The following is a 17,178-nucleotide window of genomic DNA, read 5'->3' on the forward strand; positions in this document are numbered from 1 at the left end:
GGCTCATTACTTTCCCTCAGAGTGTAGTGTGGTGGAATTGGTCTGAGATGACAGCAACGGGAGGTTTTGCTCAAGATTAGGTTCAGGATATTAGGAGGATGAACAGCAAATCTTTCAGGTAATTATTTATGAAAATTGATTCCCCTAATTGACTTTTGATAACTCTCTGGAAGCGTACACGTTAAAGATATATTCTCGGGCAAAAATGTGAGCACAAATATTCTCTGTTGTCCAATTAGGGCAGATCCAATACCCCGGCGTTCAGCTAAGCAGAAGAGAGGGTTGACACCTTTTTTCTAGTTAAAGAATCCAGTCAGGAGATAGGTCTTAATTACAGAGGACCATCCCAACTCTCCAGGGACGTGGGCTGAGGCAATATTTTCCTCAGAATTCAATTACTGTTACTTTACTACACGTAGTTTAGTGGACAGCCTCTGGCCCTAATAATTTTAGCCAGGAAAGTTCTTACAGCTGGTATTTGCGTTTAAGTGGACATTAAAATTCTCAATAAAGCTTTCCTGGAATGTTTAAATTTAAGCATTTTAGCTCACTGGTAGATACTTCCATGTAATTTTGATAGAAAATACATCCCGAGGTAACTGACACATTTGTACTGTATAGAGTTGTCAGACGTAATTCAATGAACTGTGGGGTGACATCTGCCAAAAAGGGTGATTCTAGTTTGGGTGAGTTGGTTCTAAGCAGTCGTTTTTCACTGTAAATGGAGGGTAAGATTCAGTGTCCACTGCGGCCCCTTCTTGCTGATGTTAATAGAGCCACGTCGTCAGCCCTGGTTGTCCTTTATCCTAGCCTCTGGTGTACCCAGATGTGGAGTCAGGCATTAAGGCTGAAGTTGGAAGGACAGAGGGCCCAACGATACCTAAATCCCATGATGAAACTACCACAGAGGTCCTTCCATGAGAAAAAGGGTGTAAACTATATAAAGGGTCCGAACAAAAATAAACATTTTTCTGTCAAAGGGAGTGGGGTAAGGAGAATACATTTGTAGAATTCTAGCCATGGGAAGGAGCTTAGGTCCCGCAGGAGGTGGTAGCTCAGCCTCTGCAGCACCTTTGCAGGCCAAAGAAGAGGGGTGGCTCAGTCACGGATGTCAGAGACTGTCAGCGTGAAGTCGTGGGGAGAGGCAGGAGGGGCCACCCGGCAGGACACTTTCCTCTGGGGACTGAGAGCGGCCATGCTGACAAGGGTCCGGGCCAAGCCTGAGCCCAGGGTGAGCCTTAGCATGGAACGGGACATGACGCGTGCAGACCAGGTACCGAAAACCTCCCCGTGTCGGGCAGAAATAGCGGGCACGGGTCATGCTGAGAAGCCCCACGTGGCCTCCAGCCGGATGAGCGGACGAGGCCCCGTCTCCGAGGTCAGCCGGGGCCTGCAGGAGGGACCGGACGTCTGGCTGCCTCAGAAGGGGGCTGGAGCAGGACGGAGATGGACTTGGAGTTCCAGGTGACAAAGCAGGTGGGAGGCTAAGACTGTGGTCCCCCTCCCCGCCCCCATGCTGTTCCCTATGCCCAGGTCTGACGTGCAAGCATTGACTAAAAGAGCAATTGACTCCAGATCCTTAAAACGTCAACAGTAAGAGCAGCGACAACAATGCAAATACCCGGATTTCTGAGCCGTGGAGCCCCAGCAGCGTTGCTTTGATTTCTGAAGAGCTTTATCTGAGATCAGCGTCTTCTAGGCCCAGAGGCTGGATTTCCGCCGCGGTCACACACATGCACCTTGTCGTTTCTCCTGCACCGGGGGCGGTGGGGAGCTTGGGAGCCTTCTCCTCCAGTAAACGCAGACTCCTAGCTCGAGGTTCCCGGATGGCCTGGCTGAGCGGTGGGTTATGGGCCACAGCACCGTCACCCCCAGGGCTGCTCATTCTGCGTGTACATTCATTGACTCCAACCTCCTGGATCCGATGTCCAGAGTTCGAGCGCAGGAATCTGCGATTCGCAAGCTCAGTGGCCCAGTGTGTTTTGGGAGCCCTCACTTCAGTGTCTTCCTGGCAGCTCAGATGTCTTATTTGGGGGACATGACTGGCTCCCAACAAGCTTAAAGGCAGGTGGTCATCTTTAAAGAAGGGTCTAGAACATCTTGACTCAGGTTATCCCTTAGCCTGCCTCTGGTGCGCTCTCTGAGGACCCATTCAGGGAGACCCCCGCTTCCCCACGCCCTTTCGTGCCCTCCAACAAGTGATCTCATAAATTCCTGCTCCCGGGATGACAACTGCTTAATCACGCAGGCCAGACTGCAGCCCACCTTAAAAATGTCTTTGGAGGACCGCACGCTCCTTAGGCACCGTCTGAAGTCCTTTACGAGTGTTTATTTGTTCCATGACAGTGCTATGTGGTAAATACTATTTTATGTTCCTCGTTTAGCAGCTGAAGAAACTGCGGTCTGAAGAGGTTAATGGACTTGCCCAGAGCCAGGGTTGAACCCAGGTGGTCTGCTGCGGGGGCCGGGCTTCGGGCAGCACAGGCTAATCCTCCGCACCAGGGCCTGTGGGGGAATGAGGATATGGGGTTGTGTGCTGCCTTTCTTGCGGGGAAGCCTCTCTGGAACGCCAAGCACCCAGGCTGTTGGCTACCATTTCTGGGGCCCTGGCAATCTCCCTGGCTTTCGTTTTGTTGTTGCATGTGTAGGAGACTGGCTTTTGCCTCCAATTCCTGCTCCGTCTCAGCATCAACACAGACATTAGGCAGAGTGTGCCTGTAACACCTTGTCAAAGTTCTTCCTTGACGTGGAAAGCCCACCTTCTCGGCTGCCGTGTGTGCGGGGAGACGCAATCTCACATTCTGGGAAGCATTTACCCGGGGTGTGCAAGTGCAGGGAAAATCCTCGAGGCCAGTGATTCTCAACTGGAGATGCTTGTGTTGTAATGACCTCGTAGCTTTGAACCGACCAGCTGCCCAGGCCACATGGCAGTCGGCGGCAGCCGATGGTCTGGTGGTGACAGAGCTCCTTTGGGGACAGTTACGTGAGCCAGTCTCTGCCGGTGGGGTCCGGGGAGCCCCCATTGCAGGCTGAGCAGTAGCTTCGGGAAGACAGCTGTTGTCTCGGACTGATTGTGTGGCTCTTTCTGCCTGATGTGTCCCTTGCTTCCTCTTTCCTTCCCCTTTTCCAGGGGCTCCTGTTTGAACTGAGAGAGCACACCAGCTGCGTTATTTAGGTCCTGGAGTCTGGCGTCGGGCTACTCCAGGATTAAATGAAAGGGTAACCTTGTGTTTACCATCCCACAAATTTTTATCTATTCAGTAGACTTGCTCCGTGGTAACGAACCTTCTGTCTGTCTTAGGATGCTCTTCTTTTCCTGCACCTGGAACTTTGGAACCCTGCAGTCCGAGGCGTCTGTCTTACCCACTGGGGCTTGGAATCAGGGAGAAAGCAAAGTGCCAAGGTGTAGGGAAAGGCTGAAGTCCTTCAGGACTTTCACTGGAGCACGGTGAACTGTAGGAGAAAGCGAGCAGAGAGCTTCCGAGCAACGCGTCTGAGGCCAGAGTGCGGACTTACCATGCCCCTCCCCTGATGAGTCTCATGGCCGCGGTCACCCCGGGAGCGAGCGGTCACGCACCGTCCAGGCAGGTTACGAGGACAGGAGCCAACTGTGGAGCACTCGCTGCGGAGGGCTTGGAGTCCCTCTTCCTTGTTGTTTCTCTTCTCCGCCATCGCCTCAGCCCGCCCTCTCCCTACCTCCACGTCTCCCTCTCTCGTTCTCGTTCAGTGTCAAGCCTTGTTCAGAACATCCATTTGGGAGATCTTCCTGACGTGCCGGGCCCCTTGACATCCCCGTGTTCCTACAGAATCCGCCCATCCTACCGGTACCTGCATTCTTGAGACTCACCTGGGGGGCCCAGTGCTAACAAGAGGGCAGACTGAGCACAGTGTCGACACTTCTTCCTTCTGTGTCCCAACCTTTTGCCTATGATATGTATTTTTCTGTTTAAATCTACCTATAATTGAATAAATGGCTAGAATAAGAAAAGCTTATGAAGGAATCACTTTAAGCCAATCTTACATTTAAAAAATAAGATGCAAAAGGTTTTGGAGAGGGGTGCCTAGGTGGCTCAGTGGGTTAAAGCCTCTGCCTTCAGCTCAGGTCACGATCTCAGGGTCCTGGGATTGAGCCCCACATCGGGCTCTCTGCTCAGCAGGGAGCCTGCTTCCTCCTCTCTCTCTGCCTGCCTCTCTGCCTACTTGTGATCTCTGTCTGTCAAATAAATAAATAAAATCTTAAAAAAAAAAAAAGGTTTGAAAGCAAATTTAAATGCACGTCTTTTTTTAAAGAAAATAATTTATTTATTTGAAAGAGAGAGAGAGAGAAAGCACTAGCAGGGGGAGGGGTAAGGGGAGAGAGAGAAGCAGACTCCCCAGTGGGCAGGGAGGCCGATGCAGGGCTCGATCCCAGGACCCTGGAACCATGACCCCAGCCGAAAGCAGATGCTCAACTGACTGACCCACCCAGGTGCGTCTTAACTGTGCATCATTAAAAAAAAAAAAAAAAAAAAAAAAACAAAAAAAGAAAAAATCTCAAACTTTTCCAGAAATGTACTAACCATTTGTAATAGTCCTATTACCTTGTAATTTGGAATATGCTACCCACATGATGGTTCTTCTAGTTGATTGAGAAATAACCTTTATTACCAATTTTTCATTGGTTGTCCATGGGAAAAGTCATGATGAGACCATCACGAGTTAGCTCGAGATCCTTTTCACGTGAAAGTGTCATGTTTTATGTAGATGCGCGTGTGCCGTGAAACACAGAATCAGGATGTCAGACTGAGCTTGTTCTCCGTTCTAGGTATTCTGGGAATAAAGCAGAGTCCGGCTGCGTGTCCTGTTGATGAAATGAAAACAGTAGCTTTTGGAGCCTCGAGGACTATTGATCTCCACCGTCCCTTTCCTTGCTTCTTAATCAAATGTACACACACGCACACTTCACTTGAGACATCAGGAGACCACCTTCAGAAATGTTAATGAGGGGAAAAGCCCCTCATAATTTTGTTACTATGATAAGAACACTTATTGTTTGGGGGTATTCCTTAAACATTTTTTTTTCCCCAAGTAATTTACTTCTTTTAAAAAAATAGTGTATAGACAAATTTACGTTATTTTTTCTCTTATAGGCTCATACGCATTTTTACCAGTTGTAGCGTAAAGTTTGCAACCTGCCTCGTGAGTGGCTGCGCGTTCTGTGCGGTGGACAGACAGGACGGTGTTCCACAACACGCCCCGATTTTCTGATTTCACTCTCCTAAGTCACGTCGTGGTTGTCCCTGTGAGGAAAACCTCCTCTGCAGACACCCCACCACCACCGCCTGCCCCAAGCCACGGCTGGTATTTCAGGACATTTACCGAGACTGGATTTTGGGATGTGACTGTTGTGATTTGCCAAGCACGGCCGCACGAGGCTGTTGGAGCACCAGCAGGCACGGCACTGTGGAGTCTCTAATAAATAACCCGCATCGATCTCTCATTTTGTGATTTATCTTTTTTTTTTTTCTCTTTGAGCTCTGATTCATGGCTCCACGGGGTGACTTTGGAAAATCACTTACCCATCAGCCACAGCACGCTGACCTTGGCCTGTAAAAGGTCAGGGGGGAACAGACCCAAGGTGGGATCTCAGCCGCTCGTCCTCTTTCCAGGACCGTAGCCCAGATTCCACACACAGTGACCCCAGGGAGGAAACACGGAGAAGTTGTTGCTGTGTCTCCCGGTCATCGTTAACCTCCCTGGAGCTTTCTTCCAAGGCAGTAGGTGCTTTGCTTCGGAGGGTCGCTGAGCTCTTGTCTCTGGACTGTGTGGTGCAAAGCCATGGGAGAAGGGCCCGCGTGGGTGAGGGGTGGTGGTCTGGGGAAGCGGGCAGTCTGGCTTGGTGAGAGAAGACGTCCTTGTGACCTGATAAGCTATTAAAAAAGAGACCACTGGCCCCCATGGAATGACTTGGGTGACTTAACACCTAACCTGGCTGCGGGGGCCAGCGCCCCTGCCCTCCCACCGCGGAGTGTACTCTTTAACCAGTCAGTCTGGGTTTACCTGCTCTGCGCTGGTGAGCCTGAGAACGGCCCCCCCTTTCCCCATAGGAAGGTGATTGCCTGAGATAATCTGCTCTTTGCAAGAAACATTTTCTTCTGGAACTTTCTACATACTACGCTGCTCCTCAGAGCTCCTTCTTATCTGCTAGATGGAGTGCTGCCCAATTTATGAGTCAGTGACTAAAGCCAAGTAGATCCTTCAATGTACTCATGTGAATTTTGTTTTTTAACATAACTCAGCTGCTGATACTTTCTTTCTCTGTTTTCTCTCCTGCAGACACACGCAGAAAGGCCTTTGTGTTCCCCACAGAATCAGATAATTCTTAGGTGACCTTATCCGTTCCGGTACAGAAGCCACTGAAGGCTTTCACCCTGTGCCTGCAAGTCTACACTGCCTTGGCCCACCCCTACAGCCTCTCCTCGTATGCCACCAGGGCACAGCACAATGAGATCCTCCTCTTCAGGGAAAAGCCTGGCTTGTACAGCGTGTCTGTGGGGGGGGGGGGATCTGACACCTACTTCAGAGTTCCTGAGACTTTTTACACACCCAGGCACTTCTGTGTTACCTGGGAGTCCCAAACAGGGATTACAGAGCTCTAGGTGGATGGAAGCCCATGGTGAGGATGAGTCTGAGGAAGGAATACACGGTGGGGTCAGAAGCAAGCATCAGCCTAGGGCAGGAGCAGGATTCATTCGGTGGGGACTTTGATAAGACCCAGGTCTTGGTGGGAGAGGTTGGAGATGGGAACATGTGGGACTTTGTGCTGCCCCCAGAGGAGATCAGAGCTGTCTCCACCGGTGGGGTCTCCATCCCTAACTTCCTGAACTGGCAGGAACTCAAGTATGAAACACGAGGTGTGGTCCTGAGGCCTTTTGTCTGTGCTGAAGTTGCCTCCTCTGGGGGGAGGGGCGGTCACACTTACATTGCCCTGTCTCTTGCTCTCAGGTGTTGCTGTCCTACACACACGGCTCTGGCCGAGGGACCGTATTTCCCTTTGTCTTCTCTACCTGTTTTCCTCAGCACCAGGGACAGCGCAGAGAAGAGGGGCTTTTTGTAGAATTACCAGGACACACCCAGGGCCAGTTAGATCTGATTTTGGGAGTGGAAACCTAGGATCACAGGGATTGCAGTGTTTGGTCAAGGTGGGGAGCTATGCATTTTCAGTATGTCTAGGAGCAAGGGAGCCAACTTTTCTTTTCTTTCCCTCCTGGAAGACCGCCTGTGTTTACCAGCAGCCCCACTAACATCTACTTTTCCCTTTAAAGGCAAACCCACCCCCTCTGACTGTGCTTTAATGAATTAGCTGCATAACCCAGGAGGAGAGTTTTTCCAGCATTTTGACCCCACTCGCCCACTAGGATGTGGCCATTATATGTTTGAATGATCTTTAATTCTTTAATCCTGTCAATTTGAAGATTTAAAAATCTAAAAAGAAATGTTTTACTGTTGTTCCTGCTTCAGGGGTTTTCTTTTTTTCCTCAGGACCACCAGTTTTCATTGTGTGATGTTTCCATTACTTCTCCTTACCTGTGTGCCTTATCCTTATCATGTGAGCTCTCACTTTTTTAAGCCTTTCTTCCGCACCATGCGTTCATTTTCCTGTTTGGCATACTGGGCTCCTTCCTATTTCCAGTGCCTCTGGAAATCCCACAGCACATTCTGAGTCTGTCTGGAATTCCTTCTTGGACTTGCACATTCCTTCAACACTCACGTTTCATCCAGTCTCTGTTTCCCTCAGTTTGCTTGAGAGCTTCATGCTGTGTCAGATTTTCTCAATGTTCCCGTCATTAATCTTTTTGAAATAAATCTTTCACATGCCTTAAGTACTGTTATTTCATGTCTTAGTACTTTCCTGTCATCCTGCTGCTCAATGCTAGAGTGGGGGCGAGTTCTCGAGCCCCTGCCTGCTGACCCGGCCACAGTTAGACCCTTACAATGTCAGCCGACTGCCGAGCTCCCAGTCCTGCAGCGCCCGCTCTGACAGCCTGCAGCTCCCCATCCAAGGGACCACCACCTCCCCCTAGTTTCTACCAATCATCCCCTGACTCTCATAGGTGTGCTTATTCAGTCATCCGTGTCTTTGTTTCTCCATTTGTGTAGTAAGGAATGCTGGAGAGGACATAACAGCAGCTTGATCAAGCAAGACCAGGTCTTCTTTGTGAGAGGGTCCCAGGCAGGGGAAGCTTCCATCTGACTCTGACAGGCTCCTCCTTTTGGGAAGAGGAGGGACTTGTCCTGCTGTCTCTCCCAAGTCTGACATCCGCTGGTTCACAGTTCAGGGTCAAGTGTCCTATGCATTGTCAGCTCTCGCTGGGGCTCTGGGACCCAACTTTCTCCACCCGGTGGGAGGTAAATGTAGGTTCTCCTTGCTTGGATCCGGGGAGGGAGGTTTTAGGAAGGGAGGTTTTCTTACCTTGGATCCCAGCGGCATTCTCGGCCCACCACGAGGCTGGTGCTGTGATCCTTATTTGAGTCCCATTTCTATTCCTCAGTTCCTTTAGAATGTGCAGGAGAGGAGATGAGGCTGTTCCCTCAGAGCTCGAAATGCTGCAAGGAGAGAAGGGAGCTCCTTCATCAGGAGGCCTGTACTTTCTTCACGTAGGGCAGAAGGAAGCTGGGCGGGCAGGACTCCAGGCCTGTTGACACAGTAGCAGAATGGCAGGTTGCCTGGCACAGGGGATGGGGCTCACATCTGGAGCCAGCGCAGGCTTGCCCAAGAGTTCCAGCTCTGGATATTGAGATGTTCCTCAGGGGTTGGGGCAGGTTCACCTCAAAATGAATGGAGTCCCGGTGCCTGGAATCTTTGGACTTTGCAGTGTGAGTGCCAAGCACCGAAAGAACTAGGTCCTGTTCCTCTCAATATGCTTTCCTTGTGTGCAGGTCAAAGACGGACTCTTGAGGGTCTAATCTGTGCACCCATATGGCCCGTTGCAGTTCCTCGGAGGCCCCGCCCCTTTTACCAGGGTTTAAGACAGCAGACCGCCCGATCTCGGACCCCGGCTCCATTCTTCAGTGGCACGTAACCTCGGATGAGTTATTTAAAATGCTGTGTATCCTCCCAATTCCTCCCAATTTCTTCACCTTTAAAATGGGACTAATGCTCCTGGCTGGCTCAGTTGGTTAAGCATCCAGCTCTGGATTTCAGCTCAGGTTATGATCTCAGGGTCAGGAGATCGAGCCTGATGTCATGCTCTGCATTCAGCAGGGAGTCTGCTTGAGATTCTCTCTCTCCCTCTCCCTCGGCTCTTCCCCCTAAAATAAATAAATAAATAAACAAACAAATAAACAAACAAATAAATAAATAAAATCAATCTTCACAGAAAATAAAATGGGGACAATGTAGGCCCCCCTTTGCTGGTCCATAGTGAGTGCTCAAGGCATGTTATCTATGATTTGCTAATAGTCACGATAGTGGATTTCAAAGACACAGACTCTGGATCAGAGGCCCAGTAGGTTGAAGGGATGCAGCAGTTAATAGATACAGAAGAAGGGGGTCTCCAGCCCCGAGGATGATCTGTCTGCTTGCCATGGAGAAAAACATCAGGGATACGATTACAGATTTATGGGATAAGGGGGCACATTTGGAAGATCTCTCCCTGGGACACTGTGGTTTCAGGAAACAGGTTCACTCAGAGGCAGAGTGAAGAGACACGGAGAGGAGAAGAGGCTTCCAAATTTGGCAGAAAACTCTCGCTTTGATTTTTAGGGGGACATTGGAAACTCAGGGAGGAGGAAATCAACCTAAAAGGACAGGCTCTATGCGACAGTGAACCACCAGGAGATGGGAAAGGTGAGGGGGTTCTGTGACCCATCTGCATGGGGTCACAGGACAGGAGGCCAGGTGCAGGGGGCAGCTGGCCTTGAAGGGCAGAGGGGCCACCGAGGAGGGGTTGTCACAGGGAGCAGCACAACCACAAGCTTCTGGGGCAAAGAGGTGGGAAAGCGGGTGTCTTTGTCACTGAATAACTTGTCACTGTGGGTCTAAAAACTCTAATCTGAGGACAGGTGGTGGCCGGGGTGGTGCTGGGCTGGAGGACACAGGGGTCCCCACTGGACCCTAGAGAAAAAGCACTAACTACAGAGCTGCCGACCCTTTGCTGAGAGGTAAGGCTCAAACAGGAAGCATCTCCACAGAGGCTTCCCTGTTGCCATTAACCAGAGAGAAGGATCTTCCCAGACGTAAAGGAGAGCCATCCCCTTCTTCTGAACGGCCTGCACAGGGTCCCCAACCCCCTAGAATTCCCTGGAACACACTCTCTGGCTCTCAGGGCCCTGTGTATTCTGACTTGTTCCCCTCTGTCCTGTAACCCTCCTGCCAGTTTGCCTGTTCATTTCCGCCACAAACAGGTGCCCAAATGTCTGCGGCATGGTAGGCACTCGCTTCCGATGCATGGGATAAGCAGGAAAGCCACAGAAACAAGAGCAACAGAACCATACAGACGTGGTCTCGGTCACCTGGGACTTAGATTCCAGCAAATTTGCACACATGTGATGTGTTTTCATGAGGAGCTGGCATGTGCTCTTTCTCTAGATCCTCACGTGGCAGGTTCCGTATAATTTGTTTTCTTGATCTATTCTTAGTTTCTGAGCAGGTATCACTACCTGAGAAAAGCCTGGGGGTGTGGGTTTCCTTATTGTCCTCTCTTCCACTGGATTGAAAATTCCGTGAAAGCAGTGACATTATTGCCTGTTGTATTCCCAGTTTTTAGCGTGGCTCATAGTACGTTCTCAATAAATATTTGATGAGTTAATTAATTCTAGAGAAGGCAGCAGCGGGGAAGAAATGGTTCTTTTGCCGCGGAGGACGGAGAGATGCATGAAGAGTGGGTTGTCGTGAGGCCGTAATTTGGCTCACAGGATGGTCTGCTGTGTGTGACCTCAACTTGCTCCTTACGGAAGGGAGGGAGTGGCCGGAGTCCGCACTGGATTCTGCGTGATGCTTCTGGGAATAAAGCAGGTAGGGAAATGGAAATTAAAAAAATAAAAGTTGGAGTAGGCACTTAGGTTTGAACAGGAGACCTGGAGGTCTGCAACAGAGACGTCCTGGCCAGTCATTACGAAGGTCAGAGGCCTGTCCTGGCAGCCCTCCACAAGAAGCAGGGTCAAACCGGACGGGCTCAAGGTGGCAGATGCCATGACTGGAAACCCCTGACCACATAAGGAAGAAAAAGCTTGAAACCCTGCTTCCCACCCCAAGTGATAAATACTCTGTCCCCTAGTTAATAACTGTCAATAAAAGATAGAAAACCGAACCTCCAGGGCATGTGGTCTCTCTCTCTCTCTCTCTCTCTCAGCTGCTTTCTTATCTCAAGAATATCCTTTTGCCTTTAATAAACTTGCCTGCTTGTGTAACTTGACCATTGTGCTGTGTGTCTGTCCTTGAATTCATTCTCCTGACAAGACTGAGAACCTTCTGTGACTTCTTGGGGTCTGGCTGGGTCAAGGCTCCAGGGTGTGGGGTTTCCCTGGTTCAGCCAGCAACATGAGTAGGGCAGATAAAGGGTTGAAAAGTACAGTTATCCTGATGTGCACTGAGTAATGCGTGGAACTGTTGAATCGTTGTATCATACACCTAAAACTAGTAACACTCTATGTTACAATACTTCCACAAAAGCAAGAGAAAAAAAATTATAAGAATAAGTCCGGCAGGGGTGCCTGGGTAGCTCAGTGGGTTAAGCCTCTGCCTTCGGCTCAGTTTGTGATCTCAGGGTCCTGGGATGGAGTCCCGCGTCAGGCTCTCTGCTTGGCGGGGAGTCTGCTTCCTCCTCTCTCTGACTGCCTCTGCCTACTTGTGATCTCTCTGTCAGATAAATAAATAAAATATTTAAAACAAACAACAAAACACCGAGTAAGTCGGGCAAACAGTTGGGGGATAAAGTAGCTTCAGGAGAAACCGGCCTATTGCAGATTTGCCAAGTGCAGACCGTTACAAATCTCTCAATTTTTCAGAGGAAAGAAGTATTTCAAATGCTAATCACCACAGGAAGAGGCAGGACACAGACTGGTGAATTTCCCCCACAGACATTGCCGAACGATGAACTTCTTGACATATTGAACTTCTTGATTTCTCCCAAATATGTGTGTGTGTGTGTGTGTGTGTGTGTGTGTGTGTAAGACTTGTGCTTACTCATTAATGTGCTGAAATTTGGCTAGTCTCTTTTGTTTTTAGATCAAAGTATGAAGGGGAACAGAATATACTGCCTCAAAGCATGCCTGTTTGGCTTATTGACTATTTTGAGCTGGTTGTTTTTATAATTTTTTTTTAAGATTTTATTTATTTATTTGACAGACAGAAATCACAAGTAGATAGAGAAGCAGGCAGAGAGAGAGAGAGGGAAACTGGCTCCCTGCTGAGCAGAGAGCCTGATGCCGGCCTCGATCCCAGACCCTGAGATCATGACCTGAGCCGAAGGCAGCAGCTTAACCCACTGAGCCACCCAGGCACCCATTGAGCTGGTTGTTTTTAAGAAACTGCGAACATAGGAGACACTCTGAAAACGGAATAGAAGTGATCCTGTGGTAAGAGACGTTTGCATTTATGAGGGGAATCTCCTCCATTCCTAAGGGTGTCTCCCTCTGTGTACCCGGAGGATGGGTATGAGTCAATCTCTAGACTCTCTTATCGGTGGAGAAGGTCAGGATGATATAAATGTGAAGGATAACATTCTTCTTCTTCTTCTTTTTTTTTTTTTTTAAAGATTTTATTCATTTATTTGAGAGACAGAGATCACAAGCAGGCAGAGAGGCAGGCAGAGAGAGAGGAAGGGAAGCAGTCTCCCCGCTGAGCAGAGAGCCCGATGCAGGGCTGGATCCCAGGACCCCAGGACCATGACCCGAGCCGAAGGCAGAGGCTTCACCCACTGAGCCACCCAGGCGCCCCGGATAACGTCATTCTTGTTCCTGTGCTTTTCCTGGGGACTCCCTAGCCCCAAGACCTGCCTTTGTCTTTAGCTGGGCTAGGTATTGAGGCCATTTTGGAGAGTTTCTCAGTTTTCCTGGGTGTCTCCCACATAGAAAGAACACATGTTATTAAGTTTCTGTTTTTTTTTTTTTTTCCCGTTAATCTGTACGGGGGCGGGGGGGGGGTTGGGTCTCAGCCAAGAACCTCGGAGGGTAGAGAGGAAGTTATTTTGCCTCCCCTACAATTACATACACATAAAAAAAGGCACAAGTCACAAGTGTATCTCTTGATAAAATTTCCCAAGGTGGAGAATTCCTGCACCAGTATGGATTGTAGATTATTTATGGTTCCTTTCTACTGTATCGCGCTTTCCGCTGAATGAGAATCATCACTGTCCATCCATTTCTCGTTCCTAAGCTCAAAGGGAAAGTTTTCGATAATTTGTGGTGAAGTATGATGTTTGCTCCATTTATTTTTTTAAAGTATCCTTATATCTTTTTATGGCAAAAGAGAAAGTTCAGTCTTGCAAAGGGGTCTTTGTAAGGGTAATAGCCTTGGGCCTGTTCTAATATTTTTTCTGCACAAGCTCCCATCCCTCTGGCACTGTCCACTACTCTGGCAGGTAATAGGTAATTTGGCGGAAGGATAAGACCCCTTGCCCTGGCTTACTCTTCCGTTGGTGAGCCTGAGAGTGGGAATGGGGTAGAACCCAGAGTAAAGAGCTTTCAGTATTTGTAAGACGGTCTCATTTTCTGTTCATTCCAGCCACCAGGTGACCCTGTCCTTTAGCTCCCCCTGCCCATGTAGCCCAAGTATTACTGTTCTCTAGATGCCCTCTCTTATGGCTGCTTCTTCCCCAGGTAAGACCAGGGGAGGAGGGTGTGGAAGGGAAAGCTGGGTCATTGGCCTGACCGTGTGCACTTCCTGCCGTCAGCTCTTTGCCTCTGGTGGAGGCACCTGGTGTGAAACCACTGGTAGTGGCTGCAGCTAGTAACTTGGGGGCCAATCATCCTCTTGGCCAATGTGGGAAAGAGAACTAGAAGGCCCAAGTGGATAGCACTCCCCCAGTCGTGGGGCCTGGCTCCCTTTCTCTGGATTCTTCTTTCCTTTCCCAGTGGGGCTTAGTCACCTTGTCTTCCCAAGCTCTCCTCCCACTTGTCCTGGAATCCAGCGGCCTCCCTCTCTTTCTGGTGGCTTCTCCGGAGTTTGGGTCAAGGGAGGGAGCCACAAGTCCATGCTAGTTTGTCATATTCTATAGAACTGTCAATGTCTGGAGGAGGAAACTCAATAGAGAGATCGCAAGATCTATATGAAGGCAAGAAGAGTGTTATTGAAGGACAAGACATGAATAAATTGAAGAGATGTGTCATATTCCTAGATAGGGAGACTTTTTGTGATAAAAATCTCAATCATTCCAAGGATGTCAATCATTCCTAAAGTAATATATAAATTTAATTTAATTTAAATAAAACTTCCAGCTTATTTTAATCAAAGAAAATAAATCTGAAATTGACCTTGAAGAATAAATGTGTGTTAAATGGCAAGAAAGTTATGAAAAAGAAAATATTAGCAAGGGGAACTTCTTTTTTTTTTTAATAGAGAGCAGAGCTTACTATCTCTAAAGCCACTAGAATAAAATCAATTTGGATAGGATCTGACAATAGACCAATGGAACACAAATAAGAACTCAGAGACAGATCAAGGTATATACAGAGAATTGCAACACATTTTAATGGAGGGAAGGTATTTCAGACAATAATTAGTGTTGGAACTGCTGTCTATCCATTTGAATAAAATAAAGCTAAATCCTACTTCGTATAATACATAAAACTAAAAATTTGAAGGGTTAAATCTTTATATATAAGACAACACAACACCAAAACATATTAAAAATTTAGGAAAATATGTGTAAAATCTCAAGGTGATGGAAACTTTTCTGAATCATGTAGGAAACCCATGGCTAGTATAAAAGCCTACGAGGTCAAAGTCAATATAAACAACAATACCAAATGACAAACTGGGAGAATATTCTCTCTCCCCTCTTTGTGTGTGTGTGTGTGTGTGTGTGTGTGTGTGTGTGTGTATCAGAGGGGGTAGTATCTTTAATACACTAAAACGGCTTACTAATACATAAGAAAATAAATGTCCAGTGGTTACATGTGGCAGGAGAGTCATAGGACATATATTGCAGATGGCCAGGGAAGATCTGAAATGGTACTCAATCTTACTTGTAATCCATGAAATGCAATTTAAAGACAACAAATTAATGAACACTACATCTGAAACTAATGATGTACTATATGTTGGCTAATTGAATTTAAATTAAAAAAATAAAAATAAGATAACAGCAAAAATAAAAACAACAATAGTATACTACTTTTTAAATGTTACTGGATTGGTAAAAAAGTGTTGTTGATATCCAGTTATCACTAAGTTAGGGGGAAATAGGCAGTTTTGTGCAGTTATGCTGGGAGTGTAAAATTTTATAGGAGCTTTTTGGAATTTACTTTGACAGTGCGTATTACATTTTTGAGATGCTCATATTCTTGGACCCAGTAATTCTACTCATAGAAAACTACCCTGCGTCAGTAAGATAAAGTTCATGAGGAGGTATATAAAAAGGTCTACTTATTATGGAGCGCTCACAACAAATGTTTGGAAAAGCACAGGTGTTCATCAACAGGGATTGTGGACAGTGGTTGAATAGATTATGCTATGGTCATACTACAGGATATTGTGCAGCTCCTAGGAGACAATGGGACTGAGGTACCGCTCACGAAAAATGTGTGGGGAAGCAAGATGGTTGCAGACCTGATCTGCAACATAATTCCATTTTGTGACACAAAACTGTGTTTATGTCTGTGGGCATACAGATAGTAGATGATAGATAGACATATGGATACATGGATGGATGGTTAGATGATGGATGGTAGATACATGATAAATAGATAGATAAATGGTTAGATGGATGGATGGATGGACGGATGGATGGACAGATAAAACGTTGATCTGCATAAAGGCAAGATAAGTTGGGACAGATTCCACATTACAAAAAATAGGTAGAAGTGAGAATTCTACGACTTTATTATACAATTTTGAAGTGATAGGATTGTGTCAGTCAGTGTTCCACATAGGAAAGAGAAACTATTCTAAATATTTTAAGTGGAGAAGGATTTAATACCAGGAACTAAGTGTTCCTAGGGTCAGTGGAAGGACCAAAAGAGTAGCTCTTGGGTAACCACCGAGAATGGGAATGACTCCTATGACGACTGAGAAGCGATGCACGGGGCCAGGGAGAGGTCTCCACCGAGGCTCCTGCTGGAACTCCAAGCTCAAGGAGGCAATCCCCCCTCACACATGTTAGTGTGGCTTTCTTGAAAAAGATAAGAGATAACCAGTGTCCGCCAGGGTGTGGAGCAAAGGCAGCCCTCACTCTCTGTTGGCGAGAGTGTACATTGGCACAGCTACCATGGAAAACGGTAGGGGGGGTCCTTGAAAAGTTAAAAATAGAGCCATGACATGATCCAGCAAGCCCGCTTCAGGGCGTATATCCAAAGGTTGTGAAATCACTATCTTGGAGAGATAGCTGCACCTCCTTATTGATGGCAGCGTGGCGGTGGCAGTGTGGCGGTGACTATTTACATGCGTCAAGACTTGGAGAAAACCCAAGTACCCACTGATGGATGAATGGACGAAGAAGATGTGGGTTACACCCATAATGGGATATTATTCAGCAACAAGAATGAAGGAAATGTTGCCATTTGCAACAAGGTGGGTGGAGCTTGAGGGCCTGGTGCTGAGTGACAAATCAGAGAAAGAGAGATATTGTACAATCTCACTTGTATGTGGAATCTAAAGGTGGCTGTCAAAGGCAAGAAGCTGGGGAAACGGGCGACAGTGGTCAAAGGGTAGAAACTTTCAGTGACCAGAGAACTAAGGTGAGATAACTAACATGTCCTGTGCAGCATGGTAACTCTAGTTAAGAATACTGTATTGTATTTCTGAAAATTGTTAAGAAAGAGATTTGCTCCCTCCCCCAGCCCGGAGTACTGCAGAAGGAGCACACGGAACACGCCGCTAAGAAATCTCTTACCTCCATGACTTTGTTAGCTAGCGAAATCTACCTGAAGAAGGGGGGAGAGAGGCCTCTGCCTTCCAAACTTCGGGTAAGTTCACTGCATTGGCAGAACCTGATTCCTCGTGGGAATCCAAGCTGCTGTGTCGTCAGGGACACATCA

The 17,178-nt window shown here is 47.8% G+C and overlaps 1 protein-coding gene across 1 annotated transcript; it reads left to right on the plus strand.

The window, feature by feature from the left end:
• The first annotated feature begins 1,255 nt into the window (after positions 1-1,255).
• Positions 1,256-9,062, plus strand: LOC101687507 (C-reactive protein). Its single transcript, XM_013047455.2, is given in 5 exon segments — positions 1,256-1,378; positions 5,684-5,756; positions 6,316-6,645; positions 6,648-6,893; positions 8,974-9,062. Coding segments are annotated over 5 exon segments (861 nt in total).
• The last annotated feature ends 8,116 nt before the right edge of the window (positions 9,063-17,178 follow it).

The sequence above is a fragment of the Mustela putorius genome, unplaced genomic scaffold, assembly GCF_011764305.1.
Source record: "Mustela putorius furo isolate JIRA1106 unplaced genomic scaffold, ASM1176430v1.1 tig00000997_pilon_pilon_pilon, whole genome shotgun sequence".
In the NCBI taxonomy this organism is placed as follows: domain Eukaryota; kingdom Metazoa; phylum Chordata; class Mammalia; order Carnivora; family Mustelidae; genus Mustela; species Mustela putorius.